The 27476-nt window shown below is 40.6% G+C and overlaps 1 protein-coding gene across 1 annotated transcript; it reads left to right on the top strand.

The window, feature by feature from the left end:
* Positions 1–13723: 13723 nt before the first annotated feature.
* On the top strand, positions 13724–24475 carry GTF3C6 (General transcription factor 3C polypeptide 6). The gene is made up of 6 exons (XM_051211029.1): positions 13724–13844; positions 13883–15496; positions 15534–15750; positions 17649–17785; positions 21780–22637; positions 24150–24475. Exons 5-6 carry the CDS (start codon positions 21936–21938, stop codon positions 24378–24380), a joined length of 933 nt encoding a protein of 310 aa, XP_051071059.1. The 5' UTR covers positions 13724–13844; positions 13883–15496; positions 15534–15750; positions 17649–17785; positions 21780–21935; the 3' UTR covers positions 24381–24475.
* The last annotated feature ends 3001 nt before the right edge of the window (positions 24476–27476 follow it).

Here is a 27476-nt window from a genome sequence, read left to right as displayed (position 1 = left end):
GCCCAGCTAGTGTGCACTTTTTCGTAGTAAATCCGTCGTTCTTGTGATGCCTGTATATGCTACCTGGTGACACTCGCGTATCATCTTACGCCGCCAGTCTTTCGGGGTCACAGCCACCCAATTCTCGTCATCGTCCTGCCAGTTTAGGACTCCATATACGTTCACTCTCAGTCGTTCCTCTTGCCGAAGCAGCGTTATTACCTCCTTGTCCATTGTTCGTTTCTCTACGTCTGCTCCCTCTTTTATCACTCTGATGACCTCTCGAAGGTTAGGGTCAGATTTCTGCTGCCGGACGAGTTCTAACGGGCCTCCCTCTAAACCATTCACCGCATATACCGTCATTGGAAGATCGGCTCCTATATCTGGTCTTGACAAGTAATCCGCCATTACGTTTTCCGTTCCTGGAACATGGCCGATACTGAATTAGTACTCTTGCAGAGTACTTTCCTCGGGGGTCTCTTGCTGTTTTCAACCAGTGCAGGGGTTCACGGTCAGTCTCAATGTGAAGCCGTCTGCCTAAAAGGTACGGCCTCCATTTGTCTACTACTCACACGACTGCTAAACACTCCTTGTCTATCGTTGAATACATCTTTTCAACGGGTGTGAGAACACGACTCGCACATTCAACCACTCTATTAGACTGACTCAATACAGCACCTATACCATGATCACTTGCGTCTGTGGCCACTGTGAACGGTTTCTTGGGTTCAGGCAGTCTGAGCGTCATCCGACGATCGTCTAGCATATTTTTGATTTGGTTAAACGTTTGTTCGGCAGTCTCAGTCCACGTAAACTTGGTGTTGTACAACAACTTATATAAAGGTGCTGCTATTTCGTTGAAATTTTTGACAAACCGACTGTAGAACGACGCTCTTTCCAGGAACTGTCTCAACTTCATTTTCGAATTAGGGACTGCAATATTTTTATGGTAAGAATTTTCTCCGGCAATGGTTTTATTTCGCCACTTCCCACTTAATGTCCCAACAACGTGACGCTATTTTTTGTTATCTGCGATTTGTCCTTATTAATTCGAAGTCCAAATCCGTTAATTCGTTTTAAGACCGCTTCCACATGCTCAACGTGATCCGTTTCTGTCAGGCTGTACACAACTACATCGTCGCCATATACCTCGACATTATCTGGATTTTTTAGCATTAGCGCCATTAGTCTTCTGAACGTAAACGGTGCACCTGCCAACGCGAATGGTATTCGTTTAAATTGATACTGTTTGTCACGTACAGTGAATGCTGTCTTGCTTCGATCGCTCTCTTTTATAGGCAGTTGCCAATAACCTGACCATAAATTCAGTACTGTAAACACCGTGGCATTCTGTAGCCGATCTAATGTTTCCACCACTGTTGGCATTGCACAACGTTTCAGGTCTGTTATATTATCTAGTCCTCTAAAGTCGACACAAAATTTATACTTCCCATTCGGTTTCCTTACCAAGAGTACCGGTGAGCTATATGGGCTGTCCGCTTCCTCAATTAAACCTTCTTTCAACATCTCCTGGACTTGTCGATTTACCTCGGCCTCTAAATGCACCGGGACACGACGTGTCGCAAATATATTTACTCGATCGTTCCTTATTGGGATTTTGTGCTTTACTTTGTCACAAAATCCATAAGGCTCCCCATCTCCAGTGAACAGTTTCTCATACTTTGTGCACAACTCGTTAGTGTTTGGTTTCTTCGACGAGACATCCGCTGCCACTCTTATTTCAGCCACTTCGCTACTTTCGTGTATTGGCAATGAACCATACTTTGTGACCACCTTACCGCTTCTCAAGTCAACTATTGCTTTTACTTCTCTTAGGAAATCTGCTCCTAATATCGGTCTCGATAAGCTTGTGATTACCACAAACGGAAAATTTATCTCAGCATCACCCACTTTTACGACACTGTTAGACACCCCCAACACTTCTAACATGTGCCATCCTATAGTGTGGAGAGCTAATGTACACGGCTTGAGTCTCTTACATTGCTCTTTGTCTATTAACGATACTGCTGCCCCCCATATCGATCAGACACACTAAATCTCATTCATTTATGTTCACTCTCGTATAAACTGCCACTGTATCTACTAAGGCAACAACCCCCTGATTCCTAGGGTAGAAAGAACACACGTTATGACTTCTAAAATATCTGCGTCTTCTTCTTGTTGGACGGTTTGTATTCCAATGTCCTGTCCCTCCACAAGCGTAACATTTATCGTTCCTTTTATGATTCACTCGTATTGCCTTAATCTCACGCTCCAGCTCCTCAGTCTTATTCTCGACATTACTTATCTCCTGCTTTTGACACCCGACCGGGGCTACTGTTCGTGTCATCAGCTGTCGAGTCACCTTCGTCAGTTCACTGATATCCAGAGGTTGTGCTGCGTTTACTAGTTTCAGCTGCTAGGAAACGGTGGCAGGCACACTCTCGATAAACTGCGACGCCAACAACTATGACTCCGACTCCTCATCCAGATTCGGCAGCGCACGGCGTAACAATCTGTTAAGCTCCACAGTCAGCGCCAGTGGGTCACCATCGACCGACAACCTCGCCAACCGTAACTTCTGCAGTGCTTCATCCCTGTCCACCGGGCTGTAGAACTCCGCCACCAGCCGCTCCGTGACTGTCTCCCATGTCGTCTTTCCGCCAGCACCGTCCAAGCTGTCATATACAGCCTTCGCCCTGCCTCTCAGCAGCGTCCCCAGAACCGCCACCTTCGCCCTCTGCTCCTTCACTCCGACCAGTTCCGCCACGGCCTCAAACTCCTTCAGGAAGCTCAGCATATCTCCGTCCTCAAATTCCTTCGGCCATGAAACCTTCATCCTTAGTGGAGGCAGTGACACCAAATGTAGTGAAGGAGAACACAGGTAAGAACAACCAAATTATATTTAGCACGAAATTACAGAGTTACTTGGTAAAATAGAAAAACCATACTATAATACTTAATTTGCAAAATGTTCAGTAATTGTCTCGAACTTCATTGTTCTTGCATTTCCATACTAATTACTTTCTATCCCTACTCTTCCTTTCTTGATCTTCCCCATCTTCTGCTGCCAGGCATTACATTCCTGATTCACGTCATATACTACTTATATCAATATAAGTAGCACTCACCACAATAGTACGCACTTCGGAGTTTTTAGCCAGTTCCCATTATTTATTATCATGACTTATTTACGATAATTCTTATCACATGTTACACGGGTGACCGACTAGTGTCAAATTGGAGTTAAGCTAGCTTGGTAATGCTTAAAAAGAATCTCCTAACAGTTTCAAATACTTTATTCTTCTTCGTTATACTGATCTTCCCTCTGCCGTTTTCTTCATTTGCCATGTATTACGAACGATAAGAAGGGAAATGTCTTAAAGCTATCGGTCAACGAAATCGAAGTGTCGGAACTATTTTTGATCGTATCGAAATTCCATCATTTGGTGTCAGTACGTAAGTCGTAGTTGGATCAAAAGATTATGGGAATCGTATCAATTAGATGTTTGTTATGACAGCCAATATACAAACTTCATGAACAACTTTATATCCGAAGTGACAAAAAAACCTTAACGAAATACGGTACTGTTTTGTTATGACATTATATATGTAGAAATATTTGTATTCTATATGTCCTTCCTATACGTACTGAATTCAAAATATTGAAGATGCCACAGGTATTCGGAGTTTGACAACGCTTTAATCAGTAACACCCTCTAATATGAAGCGTACCCACCAAGTGAAATCAAAAGACAGAAGCGAGGAGGTTAGAAGATATATTTGATAGGCTATCAATATATCGAGGGTCATCTGATCTAATTTGGCTGCCAATTGCAGGGATTGTTGAGCACGGCGTTCCCACTCGTGATCTGGTGCGGATGCATGACCGAGCGCCTTCGGCTAGGTGAGTTCATTAAAACATGTGGTCAGCATCCAATGTCGAAAGCTTACAGAGCTATCTATTTTGGGGATTTATTTACCGCTACAATATACTGCCTATCACACTAAATATTCCATTTAGGTTGCCTTCTACAGCATGAAAGATACACTGATCCTCCGTCATCCCCCGCTCCTGCTTCACTCAGTTGTGATATTTACAGTACATTATAAGTGCGTTGTGTAAAATTCGGGTAATCCTTTATTTTATGGGGATGCTGGCAACAGTTGTATCAAGAAAACATAACACTATACGTATTCCTACGGTCTGTTTGATGCCAGATAGGAAGAACTACTTTTGCTCTCCGGACGTTAGCTGTAAGTAAGAAATCTCTCAAGTGACCATTTTTTGTGTTAAGTGATAATGATCCGTCATATACCACCGTACATCTCATTTGTATAAATATACCCACTTTTTCAAAGTTAGCAACATCTATGTGTAAATTTTTAACCTAGACTACAGATTTTATTAAATACAAACTCGGAGGACCTTGACCCAGTGAACTTCAATTTGTAGTTCAACTACATCAGTTTAATGTTTCCTACCTTTTGGTGATTGCTTTTTATTTTTTGTATCTAAATTTGAGGTCCAGTGAAAAAGCCTTCAAGCCTGTCGAGCCAGATGACTGTGAGGAACTGAATGTGTTGAATTTAGTCAATGTATGTCGCTTGCCACCAGAATCTGATCAATACAGATTGGAGTTCCTCAAGCCCAAGAGTGTCCTGTTGTCAGAGTATTGACGGCTAAGATACCTCGGAAGTTTTCTGATTTAGTAAGCATTGTTTCACTGAACGAAGTGAGTGATGATTTCTAAAGGGGTCATCCAGATTATTACCATGTATGATGCGGAACATTTGAATCACCTGTTGGTAGAATACGAACTAATGTGTCGCGTTCCTCATTACCGTCAACCATTTTGTCATTAGGCATATGTCTTACATTAACACTTACACTACAAAATTATCTTGCCCAAAATTACTTTAACTGCAAATGTATTGATGTTATTTCCTATGTTTCCATGACAGTTAAAAACTGAGGCTTGTATTTCTTTGCTTAAAGCAAAAGTAAGGGTGATTACAATTTAAGTTTGATTGGAGAATTTTTTCTAAAGGTAAAATTATTTCAGTTAATATAACCAATTACTAGAGTACATGAATGATTTAAAAACGACGCTTCTAAGAAAACAGCAACGACGAGTATTTGTACCACAGGGACTGGATAATAGCTCCCATTCGCTCCTCAGAAGAAATAATTTCAGCCTGTTTTACATTCGGATTATGACGGCTTATTAATAATAACGTGATATGATAGGAAGGTTTCGGTAAAAAAGCTTGGAAACTGGACGTAATCAACATCGACTAAGTTGAACCGGTTTTCATCAGAAGCGAAAATCAACCGGTAGGAGTAGATCCTTTAAAAATAGTCTCAACTCAGATACGCGAGTTTCATTCATCAACTACGGAAACAGGGAGAAGAAAAGAGAGGCCAGTAACAACGAGATATGCTGATATAGTTAAATGACCGTAACAATATACGGCACGATTTCGAATTATCAATTTATTCGCTGTTTTAGATAAGAAATACCTCCTCTGTTTTGTACGTTGGACGTACACTATCCACTATTAATTTCGAGGTATCTTATATACTTTTACGTCTTTATGTATGACGTCTCAAAAATACTACCACATTTCTTCGATCTATTGTCATTTCTCTCAGCCCCGGAGTTCTGCGCAAACTCAGACACCCACGAACAAATACTGGCATATGCAGCAGCTTTTTATTACAATTTAATTTGTATGAATCGATGTTTTCTGTATAATATGATAACTCTGTTCAGCAAAAAGTTGTTTTCGCAAACGCAGACACACTCAAGTATCCATGGTCAGAGAAAGAACTTATCATAGCTTCAAACTTACACTTGAATCTGTATACGATCATTTTTATTATGTTCTTTAGGTGACATGTTCTACGAACTTTGTCACTTGAAAGTTAACAATTTGCCTGTTTCTTTGTGTCATTATTACCAACGCATATGTACAAGCATATATGTTTGATTATCTGAAAAAATGGCCGTATGACTCGTTCGCTTTCGAATATATGTGCTTAAATTCTGTCAAATGATTGACAACTTTATTCGCCTTGGTTCGCTGACATCATCATTTCCACTCGTGATCACTAATGTGTTTGTCCCCGACCGTAGCTGCGACCTCGGCGTGGTGGTCGTCCTTGCCTATCGTGATGACCCAACCGAGCTATATTGGCTGGAACATATGTTCCTGTAGGTTCTACCATGCCAGGCAGGTCGGTTGGAGAACGGTAAGAGTAAAAGCAGCAACTCAAGGTCTGAGGGCGAAGTCGTACTGCTGACTGTAGAGGGGTGTGACAGCAGTAAGGTGTTTCCCTCGGACATCCAGCATGACAGCGATGCTGCCTTCCCACAAGGAGGGGTGGGGTTAGAAAAGGTCGACCCTAAAAATGTCACACCTCACCTTACCTCACGGATTTCCACGTTGTGGGCAGCCGTGAAGTGGCATCAGCCCTCATACCCGTGACAGCACACGAGACCAAGTTGGTCACATTCCAATCCTTCCTACACCTACTAATTCCTCTCTTATCTCCATGACTAACCCACCTCACGTCTCTTTATCACGTCGCACCGCTAGGGCAAGCGATTCGAGTACGTGGAACGCTATTCCTGGTCTCCTGAGACCACGCTCTAAACTACACGTAGGAGCTTTTAACGTCCAAACTACTTCATGAATCCGGTGTCCATCTTGTTGTGTTAATGAGGTATGGCAACTTGGACCGATGCATATATGTGCCTGGTCCTACGTTGTAGCTGACTGACTGACTGACGCTCTGAACTACACGTAGGAGCTTTTTACGTCCGAACACTAAGCCTAATTGGACAGCAGGCTTCCTTAGCTAGGACTTTAGAATCTCGCACCATCGATGTGTGCTGCGTCTCCGAAACGCGCATACAGGATCCAAGTAGCGTCATTCATTTGACCTCACCATACCAAAATAAAGAACCGACTCGATTTACGCTTCGTGTATCTGGAAGCCCTGATTCTGCTTCCCGTGGCCTCGCCGGCGTAGGTATAGCATTGAGTCCTAGGGCAGAACTAGCTCTCTTAGAGTGGATCCCAGTAGACAGTCGTTTGTGCGCTGTCCGACTGAACGGAACAGTAAGAATCCGGAAAGATAGGGACACTCGTCGTTGCCTCTTCGTCGTCTCTGCCTATTCTCCCACTGACTGCAGCTCAGATGATGTAAAAGATGAGTTTTACAGAAAGCTTTCCGACTTTCTCCGAAAAGCTAAGCGCTCTGATGTAGTAATAGTGGCCGGTGACTTTAATGCTCAATTAGGTAAACTAAGCGATAGGGAAAGACACCTAGGTGGATCTTATGGTGCTGTGGCTCAAAGAACAGATAATGGCGACCGTCTGTTGCAACTATGCTCAGATAACCGCCTGATCCTTGCAAATACTAACTTTAATCATAAGGAAAAACATCTTTTGACATGGCGACCCCCTAATTCGTTCCAACGTTGGACCCAAATAGATCACATCGCTATCAGCCACCGATGGAGGGACTCGATAGAAGACTGTCGCTCATTCTGGAGCACATGCCTAGATTCAGATCATGCTCTAGTACGAGCGCGTATCTGTCTGCGTCTTACTGGACGTAGGAAAGACGCTGCAAGGAAACCTCTTAGGGGCCTACTTAATGATAGTCAAGCTAAGAGTATATTTCAGGAACAACTAGGAAAACAGTTAGGCAGCCATTTATGTGATGCCCACCCCGATGCAGCATGGAATGATATCCGAAAAGCTGTGGAAACAGTAGTGATATCTGTTAGTAAGGTAAACCATAAGGTTAGGGAGAAATACTAGATCTCAGCAGAATCAAGCACACTGATAGATGCTCATCCCATCTGGCTCCGAACATGGCGAAGAGCGGAGTCAGCTTAAGCACAGGCTGGTGAGAAGCCTACGCAATGATTACGGACAGTGTTGGGTAGCGAAAGCAAGAGAGATGGAAAAGGTAGTGGCAACAGGATACAACTATCCAGACTTGTTAAGGAAACCGGTATTAGGAATCCAACCGTTAGCGAAACTATCTCTGAAAAGGATGGACATATTATTCACTCTCAACCCAGGAGACTGAATCGACGGGCAGAACGCTTAAAGGGTCGACCCAACTGGCCTTCAGCCACACTTCGGTTTCCCACGATCTCCAGTCGACCTGGATGGTAAGTTGACGTAGGTCCTCCAACTCTTTACGAAGTTGAAAATGTTTTAAAATTAAGATGAATGGGATACACACGAGCTGAAGGGTAACGATATTGGAAGCACTATAGAGAACCATTATATATTCACTCCTCTAACTGACCTTAAATAATGAACTTTACGTAATAGCTCAAAGCGTCAAGTTAACGAAACGGTGAAAAGATGATAGGGTTCACAAAAATCGAAAAGTATTCATTTGAGCTTTCAAATAATATTACAACAATAGAGAAGCGGGAGGCAGACAATGAATTTGAACGTAATTTGTCGAGTCTTCATGCTATGAATATTATCCCATCATTTGACGCTGAGCACCTAAGAAATTTACGGAACTTCGCTCCTGATTGTCTCCCAGAGCATGATCTCGTGTTTGTAAACGCGGGGACTTAGAGATCAGTTTAAACAACATGGATGATGCAGCCACGGAAAACGAAACTTTCCATTCCATGAGAAGTCAACTTAGCGCAGTCACTCCAGAATTGTTCCTAACTCTTATCAAAAGGTACACAAGGCCCAACCTTGAAGTCAGCAATGTCGCTGCGCCCCATCTCTTCAAAAAAGACATAAGTCTCTTAGACCGAGTACAGAGACGAGCAAATAAGTGAGTGATGGGGCCAAGGTATGAATCTTACGAAGACAGACTTCAACGACTAGGATTATTCTTACCGAGCTTTAAAAGAACAAGAGGTGGTCTGACGATCACATATATCTCATCAAGTGCATCAAGCAATCCTAACATGGGTATCTCATCATAACATTACCTCCATGCTCCTTGTGACAACCTCTAGAAAACTGCACGACAAGGGGTGAGAACCTGGGTACTCTCCTTCCACTTTTCGTTAAGGTTTACTCTGTAGAATTATGGTCTACTATGATATTAGTGCTGCTCTAACAATAGACCTAATCCTAAATTTGTAGATTTGTCATGATATAACTGCCTAATCTATAAGATCTTATGTGGAAGTCACACCACCGACTACGCCAACTCACTGTATCGTATCAATTACCAATACATGATGTAGAACAACGTTAGGCTAGAGAAGGAACAATATATTTAATATGAATAGAAGATATAAGGTAACATTCAGATGGACCACGCCTGCATGGCCGAGCCATGCCATCCGATTAAACCCAGTCCATTCAATTCCTTGTTCGCGCCTTCTCCATCGTTAAGTATTTCTCCGCGTTAAATAGTGAATATCTATTTTCCGAGCAATCTCGTATCCAGCTTTGAAGATTGTGTGGTTATTGTCCAATGCCACTACAACTCCACTTGGAGTGTTCAATCAGCAGATGCGACCACAGCCCTTCAGTGGATACCTTCAAGAGGAGGGCTGAAAAACACGTACCTACCCGTGGACTACCATCTCCCACTTAAACCAGCCGCGTTTGTTGCATATCTCGCAACTTACCTACTGTTATCATCACATATACTTAACCTATTCCCATCTCGCTTATTATTATTTCCGTTTAGCCCTCTTATTCTTGCACTTGTCACACCGTCCATATCGCCAATTAGTTATATTGCTTACTTATTTACATCTTAAAACAATAATCTCCTATCATTGTGATTTTCCCTTTGGTATTTTTCACATTATGAACAACCAACATTCCGTTTGGTAGTGTGATAGCCGGTAGTATCTAGAAACCTACTGTCCTGAAACACAAGCACTTCAATTACAAGATATATAAACACAAATAACTATTCAACTAACTAGGATTATTATAATTGTGTTTATAATACCGTAGCGAAATAATAAGAAGCAAGTACATAGAAACCAGTCGTCATATACAAGCTCGTCAGAAAGACACTAGATATTGTAAATCCAATCAGTCATTTCTGTACGAACATTCTAAAGCTAGTAAAACAAGCCGTTAAATATTCTTTATCTTGAATTATCCACAGAATGGTCCCCCTTATTACTTCAAAGATCACAGAAGGTCTCAGATTCAGATTTTTGTAGTTAGGACAGAAGGCCTACGGCCTATGTTATTCCTTTTCTGGTATGCTTCTCCGAGTGTCCAGTCCTCTCCTGAAAGATTCAATTGGAGGTGCGGACACCACTGCTTCGGGCAGAAGGTTCCAAGAACTGATGACTCGGTGTGAGAAACTGTATGCCACGGGTATTTTGTTCATTCTTGGCTTTTCTACTCGCCTGCTATGTCCCCTGATATATCCCGATCTAGTGGGAAGAAAAAGATAGAATAAGTTAGGTCCAAAATCATTTCCCAGTATTCTGTACATCAAAATTAGATCTCCCCTTAGTCTGGGATAGAATAGAGTACAGATGTCCACCTTTTCAAGTCGCTCTTCGTATGGTAAACCCCGGAGTTCTGGAATTGCACTGGTAGCCGCTCTCTGTACTTTATCTAAGATATCCAAGCCACCTTTTAAACAAGGGCTTGCAGCCTGAACGCAGTTCTCAAGTTTAGTTCTCACTAAGGTTGTGTATACTGTGGTGAACATGGTAGTATCTAAATCAGTGAATGTTCGTTTTAAAGCCCAGAGAGTTCTAAACCCCTTATCTGCGATCTCCCAGCAATGGGCTGTCGTCTTAAGATCATTACTCACTGTCACCGCTATATCCTTACGAGACCGGGCCACAGGTACAGGCACTTCCCATATGCTGTATTTATTGACTTTTGTATCCCCAAAGTGCATGTAGACACACTTTGCCACGTTGATAGGCATCAGCCACACTTTAGATCAGTTAATCACATTATCTAAGTTTGTCTGAAGTGGGCATTCATCTGCGTCTCCGGTTATTACTCGCCAGATTTTTATATCGTCAGAGAATGTTAGCACTGGGGACTGTAATATACTTGGGAGATGCATTACATGCAGTATAAAAAGTAAGGGACCTAGGACAGAACCTTGAAGTACTCCACTAAATACTGGTCAACAGGTGGAGCACATTGAGCATATTCTTGCTTTGTGTCTACGACCTACTAGGGAATCCTTAAGCCATTTTAAGAGAGGTCCGGCAATACCAAAATTTTCTAACTTCATTAGCAGTCTATTTGTCGGCACCTTATCAAATGCCTTACTGAATTCTATGTAGACAACATCCACTGAGTTTCCGTTGTCTAATGTTCCCTTGCTATGAGAAGGTTTGTTGTGCAAGATAAAGCCTTTTTGAAACAATTTTATTCTCTGTTTAACAAGTTGTTGGTTTCCACAAATGGTCTTTTTTTAACTATTATTTCCATTATTTTAACTAGAACACTAGTGAGATTGACATGTCTGTAGATCGATGGAAATTGTCTTGGTCCTGTTTTATCTATGGGAGTGACGATTGCATCATTCCAGTCCATAGGTAACACACCTTGGCCAAGTGGCATATTGAATATCACAATCAATGGGGCTGCGATATATCGTGCAATATGTCTCAAGAATTTAAGGTGTGGTTCATCCGGTCCTGTTGACGTTTCCGTGTTCAAGGTGCTAAGAGCTTCAATTACATCGTATCGGTCAAAGTCCACGATGAGCATGAGGTTTTTTGACTTTGTGTTCGGGTCTAGTTCTTCGTCTATAACAGGTTCCTGAGTGAAAACTGCCCCAAAATAGTTAGCCATGGTGCTTGATTTTCCTGATCTTCCTCTATCACTTCAGATTCACTCCCTTCTTTAACTAGGTTGGGAATCCAATGATGCATCCTTGTTCTGTGGTTTATGTGCGAGAATATTCTCTTGGGCTGCTTGAGTGCAGATTGTGCCAATTGCATTTCATATTTTCTTTGAGCTAATCGAATTTTAGTTATACACGTGTTACATGAGTTACCTAGAATCAAGTTCCTTTCTCCAACAGTGGCTAATGTGACCTTCAAGAGGCGGCTTTTCTGAGAACTTTCCGAATCCACCTTCTGTCCTATTTTTTAAAGCCTAAAGATGCAAACTCCTGAAACTGTTTTAGGGAGTAGCTTGCTTATTAAGGACTTGATATTACTGAGGTCATGCTCAAATCTAGCCTTTGGTTCTTTACCGGAAGATTCTCTTAGTTTGTGAAAGATGACTGGCCTGTCTGCGTGGTCCGTCTTAACACACTGTGGGATTTTAGTTTCTGAAACCATTTTGTAAAATGTGATCGATAGATGAACTCACCAATAATAAAGAGAAAAGCCCACCACCACATTAACTCCCTTTGACCTTGTACTGCTGTATCTCTTTATTAGCCAATCACAGTTTGATGTTCATTGTAAAACAATATTTGCTTGTTGACTCATTTTTCCTATTCTCTGGCTACTGTTTGGTATGTTATTTGTCTGTTTCTTCCCTGTATTAATAGACCGTACAGTTTGTTTGTACACTAACGATGTTAATTTATGTTTTAGAAACAGATAAAAATTATCTAGCCAAATAGTTTGCTTGTTCTGAATTTGGCCAAACCAAGACTCTGTATTCGACGGTCTAGAGAATAGCTCAGAATTTAATCTATATGAAATTGCTCCCTACAATTTCTTCATTGCACTCCGATTTCAATTCACCGTCAAGCGCAGAGGTTACGTTCTGTTTTATTACTTTATTTCGTAGATGTGACTATGAGGCACTCATTTACCTTATTTTGTCTCTTGATCACATCCTCTACACTGCTCAGACTTGACTCCCATGTGGTTTGCATTACATTCATATGTGAATCCGGGACTAAACCCGCAGATTCACATGCCTCAGTACAATCTATAGGTAGTTTCTTCTTCTCTGCGCGCTTCTTTCTCCTTGTAACAATGCCTACATCCATATGCTTATCTGTTTTCCTGATGAGGTGCCCCTCTATGGTCTCATCCAAGTATAGAGCTGAGTTAATAGTAACGCTCTCAATTTCCTCAAAAGCAGAGTTTTGGTCATCTGCTGCTGCCTGTTTATCAGAGGACGATTTCCTAGCTAAGTTTAGCATCTCGATCGCCTCTAGAATCGAAAGATACTTAGAAGAACAACATGCTTTACACAACCAACGTGATAATGGCTTGCAGCACCGTTTACATGCAGCCGGTGCACACATTTTGACACCACTTATTGCAGTTAACAGATTGCATGCCCTCATCGACCGGGAAATAGCATCCTGGTCTACCACGACGATGTTTCAATTGCGCCATGTATTTGTTTGTTCCTATATAATAAAAACAAAGAAACAATACAAAAAAGCTACTTCAGTAGCTACCGAAAGATTTTAACACTTATGGATACAAACAATGCACAAAGATATATTCAACGAAAAAGATTAAGTACCAGTGCCTTTAGTTATATGTATCTGTACTCGTTCAGTACAGATGATAAACTTTTCTAGAGAACAAGCTGTACTCTTGTGAATCACTTTAACCGGAAGAATTCAATCAAAGCAAAAACAGGCTGCTATTAAACGCAACTCGATTTCGTAAACGTGACAGTTATTTGGTTAAAAATACATTATGAAATGACAAATTCTATGATTACTTAAACGCACAGATGACCGTCATTACACTGGGCGATACATTAGGCTTACATGGTTGCGTTGCGGATAAAACCACCCAAAAATACGACTGTCCTTTTTGAATAGCGCGCGTTAGAAGAAATTCGACAAAAATCACACTACTTGGTGTTTTTAAGAAGCAATACATGTTGCATGAAGAAGTGGTTTGTGTTCCTTCGATCGGTCCAATAAAGTAGGAACAATTCCAGATAGTTTACCATCGACATTCAGACCTCCAACCACAAATCTGTATCTGAATCAGCCGGAACATACAAATTATTATTTACGGCGCGTTGTGATGCTGCGGTGAGCACTTCGGTATTTGCCCGAACATTCATAAACGAGATCTGTTTTCCACATAGATCAGTTAAAACAATTATTAGTGTTTTCGCATTTATGTAGCAATAATTAGAGTTTAAACAGGACCTCTGGTCATTCGTATTTCTGTTTATGATCCTCTACGGTCCAAAACCAATATAAAACAAACCCCACATCCTACTTGTTTTATTGTTTCCTAGTCACAACTTTTTGGTTATTTTACCAACTAAATCCATTCAATTCTGACAAAGTCATATTTGAGTCCATATTATTAACAACTTGTGTCTTCTGGGATAGAGGTGATTGAGTCTGGTTTCCATGTTATTCGTGGATTTACACGTATTGTTAACTTATTTCATACAAAAGGTCATGCGTGATCAAATATACACATCCTTCTCCCGTCTCCATTTATTTGTTTGTATCAATTTGATCCAGTAACATAATACTAACCTGGTAGAAATTAATCTCAGGTTCTACCGTTTGATAAGCATTCAACAGACACTCGGATTTAAGAGGAATATGAGTTCAAATGGATTCTAGACGCAGGATTTGAATGTGTTCTATTGTCTTCAGACCTATGATCTTATGCCGTCGTATAATCACAGTCTATCAGTGAGATAAACATCACTTCATCAGTAAGACGTATTACTTGGGTCTACGTAATTAACTGCTAGTCTCACCGAGAATTTAGTCTGTTTGCAACAATTCAGTCGAAGCATTTTACATATCCAAGTGCTCGTGAAATAACGGACACAGTGTCTAGCGTTTTGCCAACTATGACATACAACTTGCGAGGAAAAGTTCCAAATTACTTTTCGAACGCTTACACACTAGTCTCGGGTCTGTTTTCTTAATTTAATGACGCGTAATTACGTAAATCCAGGTTGAGGAATCCATAAATAAAACATTTTGCAGTATTTGATAAGATGAGCTTCATGGCACGTGTTTCCAGAAAATAGCATTTTGTCGTCCGGTTACAGTCTGTTTTACTTAACTACAAATATATTGTCATTTAAAGTACTGTTGAGAGCCAAGCGTGCAAACTTACAATTGATGAATGATTTACATTAAATCATAGGTCTTAGCCTAATATACTTAAGATTACGCATGCGCAACTACCGACTACCACGGCGCCGTGATTATTAGTGTTGAAGACGGTCGAGAAAAACGTGGCATCAGTCCATAAAGTTTGGTCTGAGCCATGTTGGTAGATGCAGATTACTTGGTTGGAGTCCGCGTGGCTATCGTAACCAATGGTTGGAGACTGTGTGACATGGCTCAGAATCGTGCACAATTGCGTGGGTGTATTCACTCTTTGTCTCCCCTCAAAACGTGAGAATGAATTTATTTGATACCTTTCTTACTACGAAGTAGTCCTTCCTCCTTGTATCATCCTTATATGCGATCTTTTTCTGCATATATTATTACCATTGATGTACCTGCCTCTTTGAATTTGGTATTCATCTTGTACTAATTAGGTATGGAAACTCGGACCGTTGCATATATGTGCCTGGTCCTACGTTTTAGGTGAATAATATTTAATAATAATATATAATATATATAGAACAAGTTTCCTTATAACTATTCAAAATCCTGCAACGCATTAGCGAATTCCTTCGTTAATGATGGTCATCATTAAAGCAGCTATCTAATAATTAGTTTAACCTGGTGTAGACTCGCAACTTCGTAGTCGAATTCGAATTTCTTGAAGATAAACAGGAACGAAAATCTTTGAAAAATTCTGGCAAAGTTTAACAACAAGAAGTCCACTCTTATTTGAAGTAAATTACAATTTGTTTATGGGATATATAGTTCACGATATTTCGGCTAACAAATAATCTGATTATGAATGACAACTTGTTTTTTATAATAATTTCTCTATCGTCGTTTTGACGTTCTTCATATTTGGTAATAAGCACGACATTAATATCTTGTCAAGGTCTTTGAGGGGTTTCTTACTTATATCTTTGCATAGTCTGTTAATTATATCTTAACTTCATATATAAGAGTAGAAGACACTTGTAAGCTACAAGTATTTGACCACATACGCCTTAGGAATATTGCTGGGATCACCGGGTAAGTAATAGTGAGGTTAAACGCAGGGTATTAGGGAATGATGGTAAATCAGTTGATGAGGTTATGAATCTTCATCGACTGAGATGGTTGGGCCACGTGTTACGTATGCCCGAACACCGATTACCACGACGTGCAATGCTAACCGGTGTTGAGGATGGTTGGAAGAAAGTTAGGGGCAGCCAAGCCAAAACCTGGCATCGGTGCTTGAAGTCACTAACTTCTAGTCTGAGTCATGCTGGTAGATGCAGACTACTTGGTTGGGGTCCGCGTGACTTTCGTAACCAATGGTTGGAGAGTCTGGGTGACATGGCTCAGAATCGGTCACAATGGCGTCGGTGTATACACTCTCTGTCTTCCCTTAAACTAAGAGATTAAAATCGCTTCATATCTTTCTTTCTACGAACTAATTCTTTCTTCCTGTACTATATCCTTATTGCAATATTTCTTTTATATATTACCACCTCTGAATTAACTACTTTATGAATCCGGTGTTCATCTTGTTGTGTTAATGAGGTATGGCAACTTGGACCGATGCATATATGTGCCTGGTCCTACGTTGTAGCTGACTGACTGCCTCATATAAATTGTAGAGATGGTTTTTCTAACCTTAATTCAAATCCCCAGGAGCTTTTTGTTAGTTTCTTCACACAACTATCTTTGAAATATCTATTATCAATTCGTCTGTATTAAGGTTTTTTTCTCAAAGCGAACTGATCAAGTCTAATTTTGTTATCTTCTGGAAGCGTATTTGTTTAGCTCTTCCAAACTTTATAACAGAGCCAAAGTTCTAAATAATTGTCATTACTGGTCTTGTTGCTAAGTCAAATGCTAATATTGACCGAATAGTTTTCCTACCATCCTGCGTGTGATTAAACACTTATTGACATGCGTTAAAATCTCGCAAACCTTAATGGCTCTAACTATCAGACCCTAGTAATTGAAGTACCATTGTTACTGAAGTGTATACTTGTGATCAGGTCTTACAAATTTTTGTACTGTCCCTGCTGGGCATGTCTTATATCCATTCACTTATGTGCTCGCGTATATAACTTGGTCTCGTTAGTAGTCATATCGTATCTGCATATTACAATTTTCCAACGTTATATTTACTCACTTTAACAATCCAAACGTTTACTACAAAAATATCTGCCAGAATTGAGTCCAGAGGACTTCTCACGGAAACTGTCAATTTGAGAAAATGATATATTGTTGAATTGTAATCGAAAGTCTTTGGTGTACATCAGTAGAAGTTGGTTAAATTCGTCCATTTGCAAAGGATTTCCCAGTATGTCGACACATAGATTTTCTAGTTTCTTCTAGTGGGATTGCGGTAAATAATAATGATATATCAAATGAAACTATCAATTGTAGATGACTGATTATCATGAAGATTGATATTAGTTATATTTTACAATATATTCAAATTTTTATTAGATTACATGTTCAGTGAATGCGATTGAATGATGATAAGTTATATCTCAAAATAATACCCATGGTTTTTGAAAGATAGTTTATTCTGCAATCAGGAACTCAATAGTGCTCTTCTATGTTTTTTGCACACGATTGTCGCTCTTATTCAATTCTTTATTTCTTTTGCTATTAGGATCACACATCGTTGGTTCTAATTCACTGGAGTTAAATAGTCATGCTGGTTTTCTCCACCTATGAGTTCCTTTGGTAATCTCTTAAAACAGAAAGTTCTACCTAGTGGCTCAAGGATCAACTTGAGGACAAAATTTCGTAAGTGGATAATTGCTTTCAAACGCTTAATTATGTAAAAGCTTAAATCGATCCATGTTCACGTTCGATAGTTACTAATTCCATTGATTGAAGAGATCTAATTAACGATAATAGTTAGTACAAATTAAAATACAATCCACAAAATCATATATTCTATGCCAAACATAAAAATTTAACACCAACTGTGAATCACAGTCAATGGCTGGAAAAATCATGAATTACTTGTAACGATATACGAATGATTCGATTAAAGGTGGTCTAGAAGTACACAATACAAACTGATCGGTAGATTGTCACATGAGTTCTTGCGTAGCTTGAATTTTTCTGTGGGCGATGTAGTGTACATAGTGGGTATCCAAGAGTATAGCATCTCCCATCCAGAGCTATATTTTAAGCGATACTCATGTACAAATAAAAGGTAAAGAAATTGGAATTATTAGGTAGAAGTGTGACGGATGGTGCTCAAAAGATTGCTTATAAGTATTGTATAGCGAAACGTCGCGAGTAAGTTGCTACAGTTGACAGCCGAAGAGAAGAGTCCCAGGAGGTCAATTAGCATAGCTTATGCAGGGTACTTTGCATATCAGAAGAGAAGCGAAATAAGAGTCTAGAACCAACTTTGATTGAAGAACACAACAAGATGCGGATGGATAACTGACGACTAGGTGTACATATTGCGTAAACACTCCGTAATCTCACCAAATAAATATGCTTTCCGGCGATTCCGTCTGGACTTACAGTACCACAAATAACTCACGGGATCCGCCTGGAGTCCCTCCTGGGGCTTCTGCCGGTCCCAAGTCCGGATAAAGGAGAGTTGGGCATGGGGTTGGCGACCCCATCCCGTAGAAAACTAACTCGCTAAAAAAACGCTAACCAGAAAAAATGATTCGAACCTTTTAAACTCTGCCCTGGGAATCAGAAGGTCTTCATTTAGAAGAACTATGACGCCTCATGATGAAAGCCGAGTTCCTTCAGAAGTTATGAGGCCGATGCCCCTTCTGACAACCAGAGCAACCATTTATTTGGGTACATGGAATGTTCATACAGTGTAGGACACCGGGAGAGCCTTCCAAATTGCTGCAGAAATGAGGAGGTACAACCTAGAGGTGCTTGGGATCAATGAAACACATTGGACGAAAGTTGGACAACAACGACTAACTTCAGGAGAGCTTCTGTTATACTCTGGCCATGAAGAAGAAGAAAATGCCCCACATACACAAGGAGTTGCATTGATGCTGTCCAAACGAGCACAAAATGCACTTATAGGATTGGAATCTCATGGACGCAGGATCATCAAAGCCTCCTTCAAAACAAAGAAAGAGGGCACTTCAATGAACATCATCCAATGCTATGCGCCTACCAACGACTACAATGAAGAAGCTAAAGATCAATTCTACGATAGGCTGCAGTCAATCGTCGAGAAGTGCCCAACAAAGGACCTGACCATTCTGATGGGAGATTTCAATGACAAGGTTGGAACAGACAATACTGGATATGAAGACATCATGGGACGACACGGACTGGGAGAAAGAAACGAAAATGGTGAGAGATTTACAAATCTATGTGCCTTCAATAAGCTGGTCATAGGCGGCACCATATTCCCACATAAACGCATACACAAAACCACATGGACTTCACCGGATCACACTACGCAGAACCAAATCGGCCATATTTGCATCAACAACAAGTTCAGGAGGACGATGGAGGACGTGCGAACCAAGAGAGGAGCTGATATAGCATCAGATCATCACTTGCTGGTCGCCAAGATGAAATTGAAACTCAAGAAGCACTGAACAATGGGGCGGACAACATCACAAATGTTTAATACGGCTTTTCTTCAGGATACTGACAAACTCAACGAATTCAAGATAGTCCTCAGCAGTAAGTCCCAGGCCTTTCATGATCTACTCAACGGAGAACAAACTACTATGGAGAGCAACTGGAAGGGGATCAAAGAGGCAATCACTTCAACATGTCATGAGGTTATGGGCCACAAGAAACACCATCACAAGGAATGGATCACTGTTGATACACTGGATAAGATTCAAGAAAGGAGGAACAAGAAGGCAGCAAACAATACCAGCCGAACAAGAGCAGAAAAAGCCAAGGTACAAGCTGAATACATAGAAGTAAACAAAAAAGTGAAGAGGAGCATCAGAACTGACAAACGTAAATATGTGGAAGAACTAGCAATGACGGCGGAATAGGCTGCAAGAGAAGGAAACATGAGACAATTGTATGACACGGCAAAGAACCTCGCTGGAAATCATCGTAAATCAGAATGGCCAGTGAAAAGGAAGGAAGGCGAGGTAATCACCAACATTGAGGAACAGCGAAACAGGTGGGTAGAACACTTCAAAGAACTCTTGAATCGACTAGCCCCACCGAACCCACCCAACATCGAAGCAGCACCCACGGACCTCCCAATCGATGTTGGCCCACTAACATTTGGAGAGATAAGCATAGCCATCAGACAGATCAAGAGTGGCAAAGCAGCAGGACCGGACAACATTCCAGCTGAGGCACTAAAAGCAGACGTAGCAGTAACTGCAAGGATACCCCACATCCTCTTCAGCAAGATTTGGGATGAGGAACAAGTACCAACAAACTGGAAAGAGGGACATCTGACCAAAATACCAAAGAAAGGCGATCTCAGCAACTGTGATAATTACAGGGGCATCACTGTTCTCTCAATACCGGGAAAAGTCTTCAACAGAGTATTGTTAAACAGGACGAAGGACTGCGTAGACGACCAACTTCGTGACCAACAGGCAGGATTCCGTAAGGATAGATCGTGCACAGACCAAATCGCAACTCTATGGATCATTGTGGAACAATCAGTTGAATGGAATTCATCACTCTACCTCAACTTCATTGACTACGAAAAAGCATTTGATAACGTGGACAGAACAACACTATGGAAGCTTCTTCGACACTACGGCATGCCTCGGAAGATAGTCAATATCATACAGAACTCATATGATGGATTACACTGCAAAATTGTGCATGGAGGACAGTTGACAAAGTCGTCTCAATATACACAAAGGGAAAAGCAAGATTCTCCGATACAACACAGCATGCACCAATCCAATCAAAATTGACGGAGACGATTTGGAAGATGTAAAAACCTTTACATATTTTGGGCAGCATCATTAATGAACAGGGTGGATCTGATGCAGATGTGAAGGCGCGGATCGGCAAAGCAAGGACAGCATATTTACAACTGAGGAACATCTGGAACTCAAAACAACTGTCAACCAACACCAAAGTCAGGACTTTCAATACAAATGTCAAGACAGTTCTACCTGGAGAACTACGAAAGCCATCCAGAAAATACAGGTGTTTATTAGCAGTTGTCTACGCAAAATACTTCGGATCCGTTGGCCGGACACTATTAGCAGCAACCTACTGTGGGAGAGAACAAACCAGTTCCCAGAGGAGGAAGAAATCAGGAAGAAGCGCTGGAAGTGGATTGGACACACATTGAGAAAAGAACCCAACTGCGTCACAAGACAAGCTCTCACATGGAATCCTCAAGGCCAAAGGAAAAGAGGAAGACCGAAGAACACATTACGCCGGGAAATGGAGATAGACATGAGAAAAATGAACAAGAATTGGATGGAATTAGAAAAGGCCCAGGTCAGAGTGGGTTGAAGAATGCTGGTCAGCAGTCTATGCTCCATTAGGAGTAAAAGGTGTAAGTAAGTAAGTAAGTAAGTTATACGATTTGTTTACAAATAATTTTCATAGTATCGGCGAGTTATTCGCATTTTACCATTGTGTTCATTACGTCTGATTTTCTCTTCATATTGTGATATTGCAACATAGTTAAAACACCCGTTTCAATGATATATATATTTTCAAATTTGTACTGTTACGAATAGTTCCTACTACTATGCGTACTACATTGCACAATTAATCCGTACACTACATAGTAGTTAGTTTGTTGGTAATTTTAACTGAAAAACGTTTGACTTTTTTATTTTGCTAGATACTTATTTCAAACAACTGGCAGGAGATTATATTTCATCTGGTCGTGACACTCTACAACGTATTTTTCAAAATCCAGTGCGATCTACTCTCTGGACTTCAGCTGTCCTTGCTGTATCATACATTACCAGCACCTGTCCCAATAAACAGAATTATTATGCTTCTCTCGTTGAATCTGCTATTGATTTGTGGGAAGTTCCAGATCTTATACGCAACTCTGGAAGTGCCAGCTACATTCATAAATGTCTTAAATTATTCTCTAAAGAACAGATTAGGTATAATAACCTTGGATTATTTGCAATTATCTGGCGTGATGATCGAACTCAGTCGTGTTATCAGTATGCAGAAATATGCAAGTACACCTATCCTGCGAACGGGGGAGGGAATTTCACAGGTCTCCTTCGTTTATTCTTGTTCGATCGTCCTCAAGAAAATGGTCTGGAACGCATACAGAATATTGTTCAGGATCGCATTTTGGATTTTGGATTCATGGGAAAATGGTGGTTCATGTCACACTACATGGATAGCTATGACATCAATCCTGACGAATGGGAAACTCCAAAAATCTTCGAGAAGCTCACCAGGAAAGAGTCGGACTAATAACAGTTTTAAAAGCAGTGCGAAACCTAGTCAGCCTACTTGCTCGTCATCTCATTTTAAACCATCTGAAGATCAAAACTGCAGCGGACAAAATATTGAATTACATTTGAATAGTCCTAATAACATGAGTGATGACTGGGAAATCATAAATGAAGAAGTTTTGTACGTAGACTGTCAAGGTCTGCTAGAAGATGATATCTTAACCCCATCTAGTGTCATTCGCCTTGTGGATATAGAGTCAGATAAACCTCTTATGCAGGTAAATTAGCTGTCGATTCAATGTTTTTTTTTAAAGTGCACATCTACTAAGTTCATGGTCTTTCATAATCAACCTATACTAATACCCATTTTTCCTAAGGCACCAATATATTTAAGTGCGTCATATGAGGACTTTCATTACAACGATGTTCGTAAACGTTGTGCTTTAGTTCGATACAAATGTTCACTTTGTGTTTTACAACTTACACCACTCTTGACATGAAACATGTAAATCATAAACGGATATATAGCATACAAGCGCACTCTATTCTGCTATACAGCTTTGACAAATGCCTAATGAAAAATAGAAGCTATGTGTGTTTCAGGACCTTTTTTGAAGTTTTGTCAAATACTGGGCCATCGTGAAAATAGTGTTTTAAGTTAACTTCTGAAACTACTTACATGGTTTACATAACTAGGTTGTCAGATTGTAACTTATTGGATAAACTGCTTGTGTTTCAGCGAGTATAAACCTCGCTTCACATCTATTTGAAAAACTGGGTAGTATTACTAGCCGTCTTACAGTATGGTCCAAAGCTGAGCTCATTAACCAAAACAAGAGTGATCAATAAATTTTTAATGTATTGTGCATTGTTCTTGGCTAACAAGTTCTTCATTTTTAATTGGCTGTTACGTGTAAACGAAACCGCCTGTTCATGATTAGCGATTAAAAGTTGGAACGTCATTCAAAATCAGATGAATTTTCCTCCACACAATCAAGTGTAACAACCTCACTACTCAAATTCAGTGCATCAGCACTATGGATGCCTACAGATTATTCTGGTATAAGCTGCTGATTACAAAGTTTATACTAACTTAATTGAATGCTACGTTTTCTGCTGTAGTAACTAAGGTAGAAAGAAAGTTGGGATCATGAGTCAATCGAAGCTAGACCACCATGGAAAACCTGGATGGCCGTTTCTTCCTTTTGTGAAGGAGTCCCACGATAGGACGTGACGGCTGTCCAGTGCTTCCAGGTTTTCCATGGTGGTCTAGCTTCGATTGACTCGTGATCTCAACTATTGAAATTACTACAATCTCCACAAAACCCCTTCTGATGGTAGAAAGAAAGCTTTAGAAAATCAACTTGTCGCACTAAGTTGATGTGATGTCACTTGCGTACTGAAATAGTAATAGTGTGATTCGTACAGGTGTATGTACTCTGTTGTGAAACACATTGTTCATGTAATGGGTAGTGATATTTACCGACTAGTTTAAACGTGATGGGTTCGCCCAATAAACCATCACTCATTTGGTATGTGGTTCACATAAATTCAGGGCTTCCTCAAGAAGATTTACGACTGTTTGGTACAGAACTGTCAAACTTATCTATTAAGTAATCGGTTAACAGTGTTTATGCTTTGTACTTTTCCATCTGAGAATTCATTTGAGGTTATTTTTCTCAATATTCGGTTATCAAAACATTTTGACAAATTCTTGATATACCTTCTGGAATTAAGTATGCACATTTTGATAATCAATAATTGTTCCACTTATATCAATCCCCTTCAAGGTTGGACCAGCGGTCTTTGAAGGACGTTATGAAGATACAGTTGGGACATATTTATTCTTTGAAAATAACTCCACTCTGAATAACACTCTTCCCATAGAAGGCGCTTCTCTAGCACCAGCGCGCAAAATGGACGACCAAACATCACAGCATACCACAACCTATGTCGCTAAATCTTCCAAATCTCTTACATTTCAGCGCATTTTCCTAAAAGCAAAAGAAGGAAATCACTAGCTACTCCCGTTGGGAATGTTAATTTTCGAGTACTGGAGTGTAATTTGCAGTATGAGGTTTTGTACTTGTTAAGACAAATATATTTTTAAATGAGCACCCAAAGCCTTCTTAACAAAAACCATTCTCAGAGATTTCCATAGTTACGTACTCCTGTTGCCCCTTCTGGAGAAGCATAGGCCGCCCCCAAATGGCCTGGTATGACCGAGAGCGGGGTAGGCCCGCCCTTCATCTCGAAATGCTCTCACATGGACACCCGTATATAGCCTTTGCCGGGGAAGTCCTACTCACTGCCTTCTCGTGGCGGGGGTGTTGTTTACGAAATTGAGAGGGCGAAAAGCAAATGTCCGACTCTAACCGGGTTGGTGGACACGGAGATTCCACCTAGGGGAAATGGAAAACCCTGATCCCAAGCCAATGGTGCACATGGGCCCCAGTATCCTGAGGGAACAAATGGTGTATGAACCAATCGTTGGTCACCGGCTACCATGGGACTGCATCTCCTCACGACGATCCACTGCCTCGTGGATCAGACCTTTAGGTCGAAGGCTCCGGGTGTGGTCCCCTAAGAAAACCACCTGCTTCGGTTTGGGGACCCAGGCGGTATCACGGCCCTCACACAGATCGAATGATTTATGTGGCGTACATCTATTTGGTGCCTCCTTGTATCAATGTTTGTGTTTAAATAAGTAATAAATAGGCTACCCACTAGCACTCTCCACCTAACCCTGTCCTGGGCAATCCTTTCCAGTTGGTATTCATCCTTTTCACGTCTGCTTCTGATTCTTCACGTACTGTGTTCTCTGGTCTCCCTCTTTTCCGTTTTCGTTCAGGACTCCAAGTTAGCAGTTTGGTGATTTCCGTAATGTATGTCCTATCCACTCCCAACGTCTTTTCCTAATTTCCCCTTCAGATGGAAGCTAGTTAGTTCTCTCCTACAGTAGCTGTTGCTCATGGTATCCAGTCATCAATGGACATTGAGTATCTTGCGTAGACAACTGTTCATAAGTACTCGTACATTTTTGGTGATGATTGTAGTAATTCTCCACGTTTCAGCTCCGTTCAGTAGGACTGTATTGAGGATTCTGACTTTAATATTGGTCGGCAGTTGTTTTGAGTTTTACATGTTCTCCAATTGTAGGAGTGCTGTCCTTGCTTTTCCAACCCTCGCCTTTACGTCTGCATCAGTTATTTTGAATTCGTCGAGTTTGTCAGTATGTATAAGGAAGGCTGTATTGAATATTTGTAATGCTGTTTTTCCAGTTGTCCAATGCTCCTTTAGCTTCAGTTTCATCCTGGCAACCAACTGGTGATCTAAAGCTATGTCAAATCTGCTTCTCACGTCTTTCATTGTCCTTCTGAAGTTTTTATTGATACAAATGTGATCTATCTGGTTCTCTGTGATGTGATCCAGTTGAACCAATGCAGCTTTTTGTATTCGTTTGTGGTGTAATATTGTGCCGCCTATAACCATTTTGTTGAATGCACACAAAGTTGTAAATCTGTCACCATTTTCGTTTTTCCCTCCCAGTCCATGATATCTTCATATCCGGTGTTGTCCATCCCGACTTTGGCGTTCAGATCTCCCATCACGATGGTGATATCCTTTCTTGGGCACTCCGCTATGATTGATTTCCATAGGCAACATGTAATTTGTGTTCGAACGGTTTGATCTTTTACGTAAAACGTACTAGACAACCTAACTTTAATGATTTCTAGCGATAAAAAGTAGGTTCATATAAACATTAGTTCAAAAGAGTACCAATATATATGTGTGCCACACAATAAATCACTAAGTCTGTATGAGCTGGGATACTGCCCGAGTGCCTAGACCACATCAGGTGGTCTTCTTAGAGGGTTCCTCCCCGTACGTTTGACCTATAGGTCTAATCCTCAGGGCAGCGGAGCAACGTTAGGATGCAGTCACATGTCCGATAACCAATAGTAGATCCACACCCCGTTCGTTCCCTCAGGATCCTAGAGCCCATGCGCACCATTGGTTCGCCAACACCTAGATTGATTCTCCGCACCCACTAACCCTGTTTAAGAGCTGGACATTCACCTTTTACCTTCTCAATTTCGTAAACATTCCTGCCACGAGAAGGCAATAACCATATGAGAGCATTTCGAGTAGAACGGACCCTACCCACTCTCAGTCGTACCAGTGTTTGGGGGCGAATATTAAAGCATCGGTCGTCTTAATTGAGGTTAGAATAAAACAAAATTAACATTTTATTCCGCTTTCCCAAAGTATGTTAATACAATGAGACCCTTCCATAATTAGTACAAATCACTAGTTATTTCACTGAGTTACCTAAGGCAGTAGTAATTTTGTCTCCCCACATCTGAACTTCTAAGCGAGTACAATCATACATTCACTTCATTTAGAAGAGACTGAAGTTGTTTACTCTTTAAATACCTTTCTTTTTGAACCAATCACATAAACGTAAAACGCTTCGAAGTCCTAAAACTGATTGCCCTTTCCACACTAATAACTAGAATTTGGTTAAGAGAGTCAACTCTCTAATCGGATTTCTAATTTAACTAATTCAACAACTTCAAAAAACATAATTTAAGGGTTTGCATGTGCCGGAACATAACTGATGCCTAAAAACTAGGACATATTCAGACCCTTCTTTGGACTTCTGAATTGCAGTGTAGAATATATGGCTCGTCGTTTGCACAATAGAATCTTATTGTTGATGACAGCATCAAAATCTTGACTTTGTGAAATCCCTAGGATTAACTATTCGCTTATATGAACTGTTTCTATTCAGCATATACTTAAGTCCATCGCTGACATATTTCGGAATATAACTACACGCTGAAGATCGGTGCTCCACTTATAGGCCTGGCTTGTCCTGATAATAGATAAAGTAATTAGACAATCACGCTCTACAAACTACTAAAGTAGTTGATAAAGATATTACGGCTGCAATTTGGCTTTTTGTAACAAACTAAATGGGCGGCAAGAATACAAACAGCGAACTCATTTAAGAAAATCCAATGTGAATAACTCACATGGTGAAATACTATGTTTTTCAATATTTCGTGGTGTGGGTGATGGGAAGAGCATTCTAACCCTACAGAAATCGACGT

The sequence above is a fragment of the Schistosoma haematobium genome, chromosome ZW (assembly GCF_000699445.3).
Source record: "Schistosoma haematobium chromosome ZW, whole genome shotgun sequence".
Classification (NCBI taxonomy): domain Eukaryota; kingdom Metazoa; phylum Platyhelminthes; class Trematoda; order Strigeidida; family Schistosomatidae; genus Schistosoma; species Schistosoma haematobium.
Note: the sequence above shows the minus strand (reverse complement) of the source record. Positions and strands in the feature narration are given on the sequence as shown.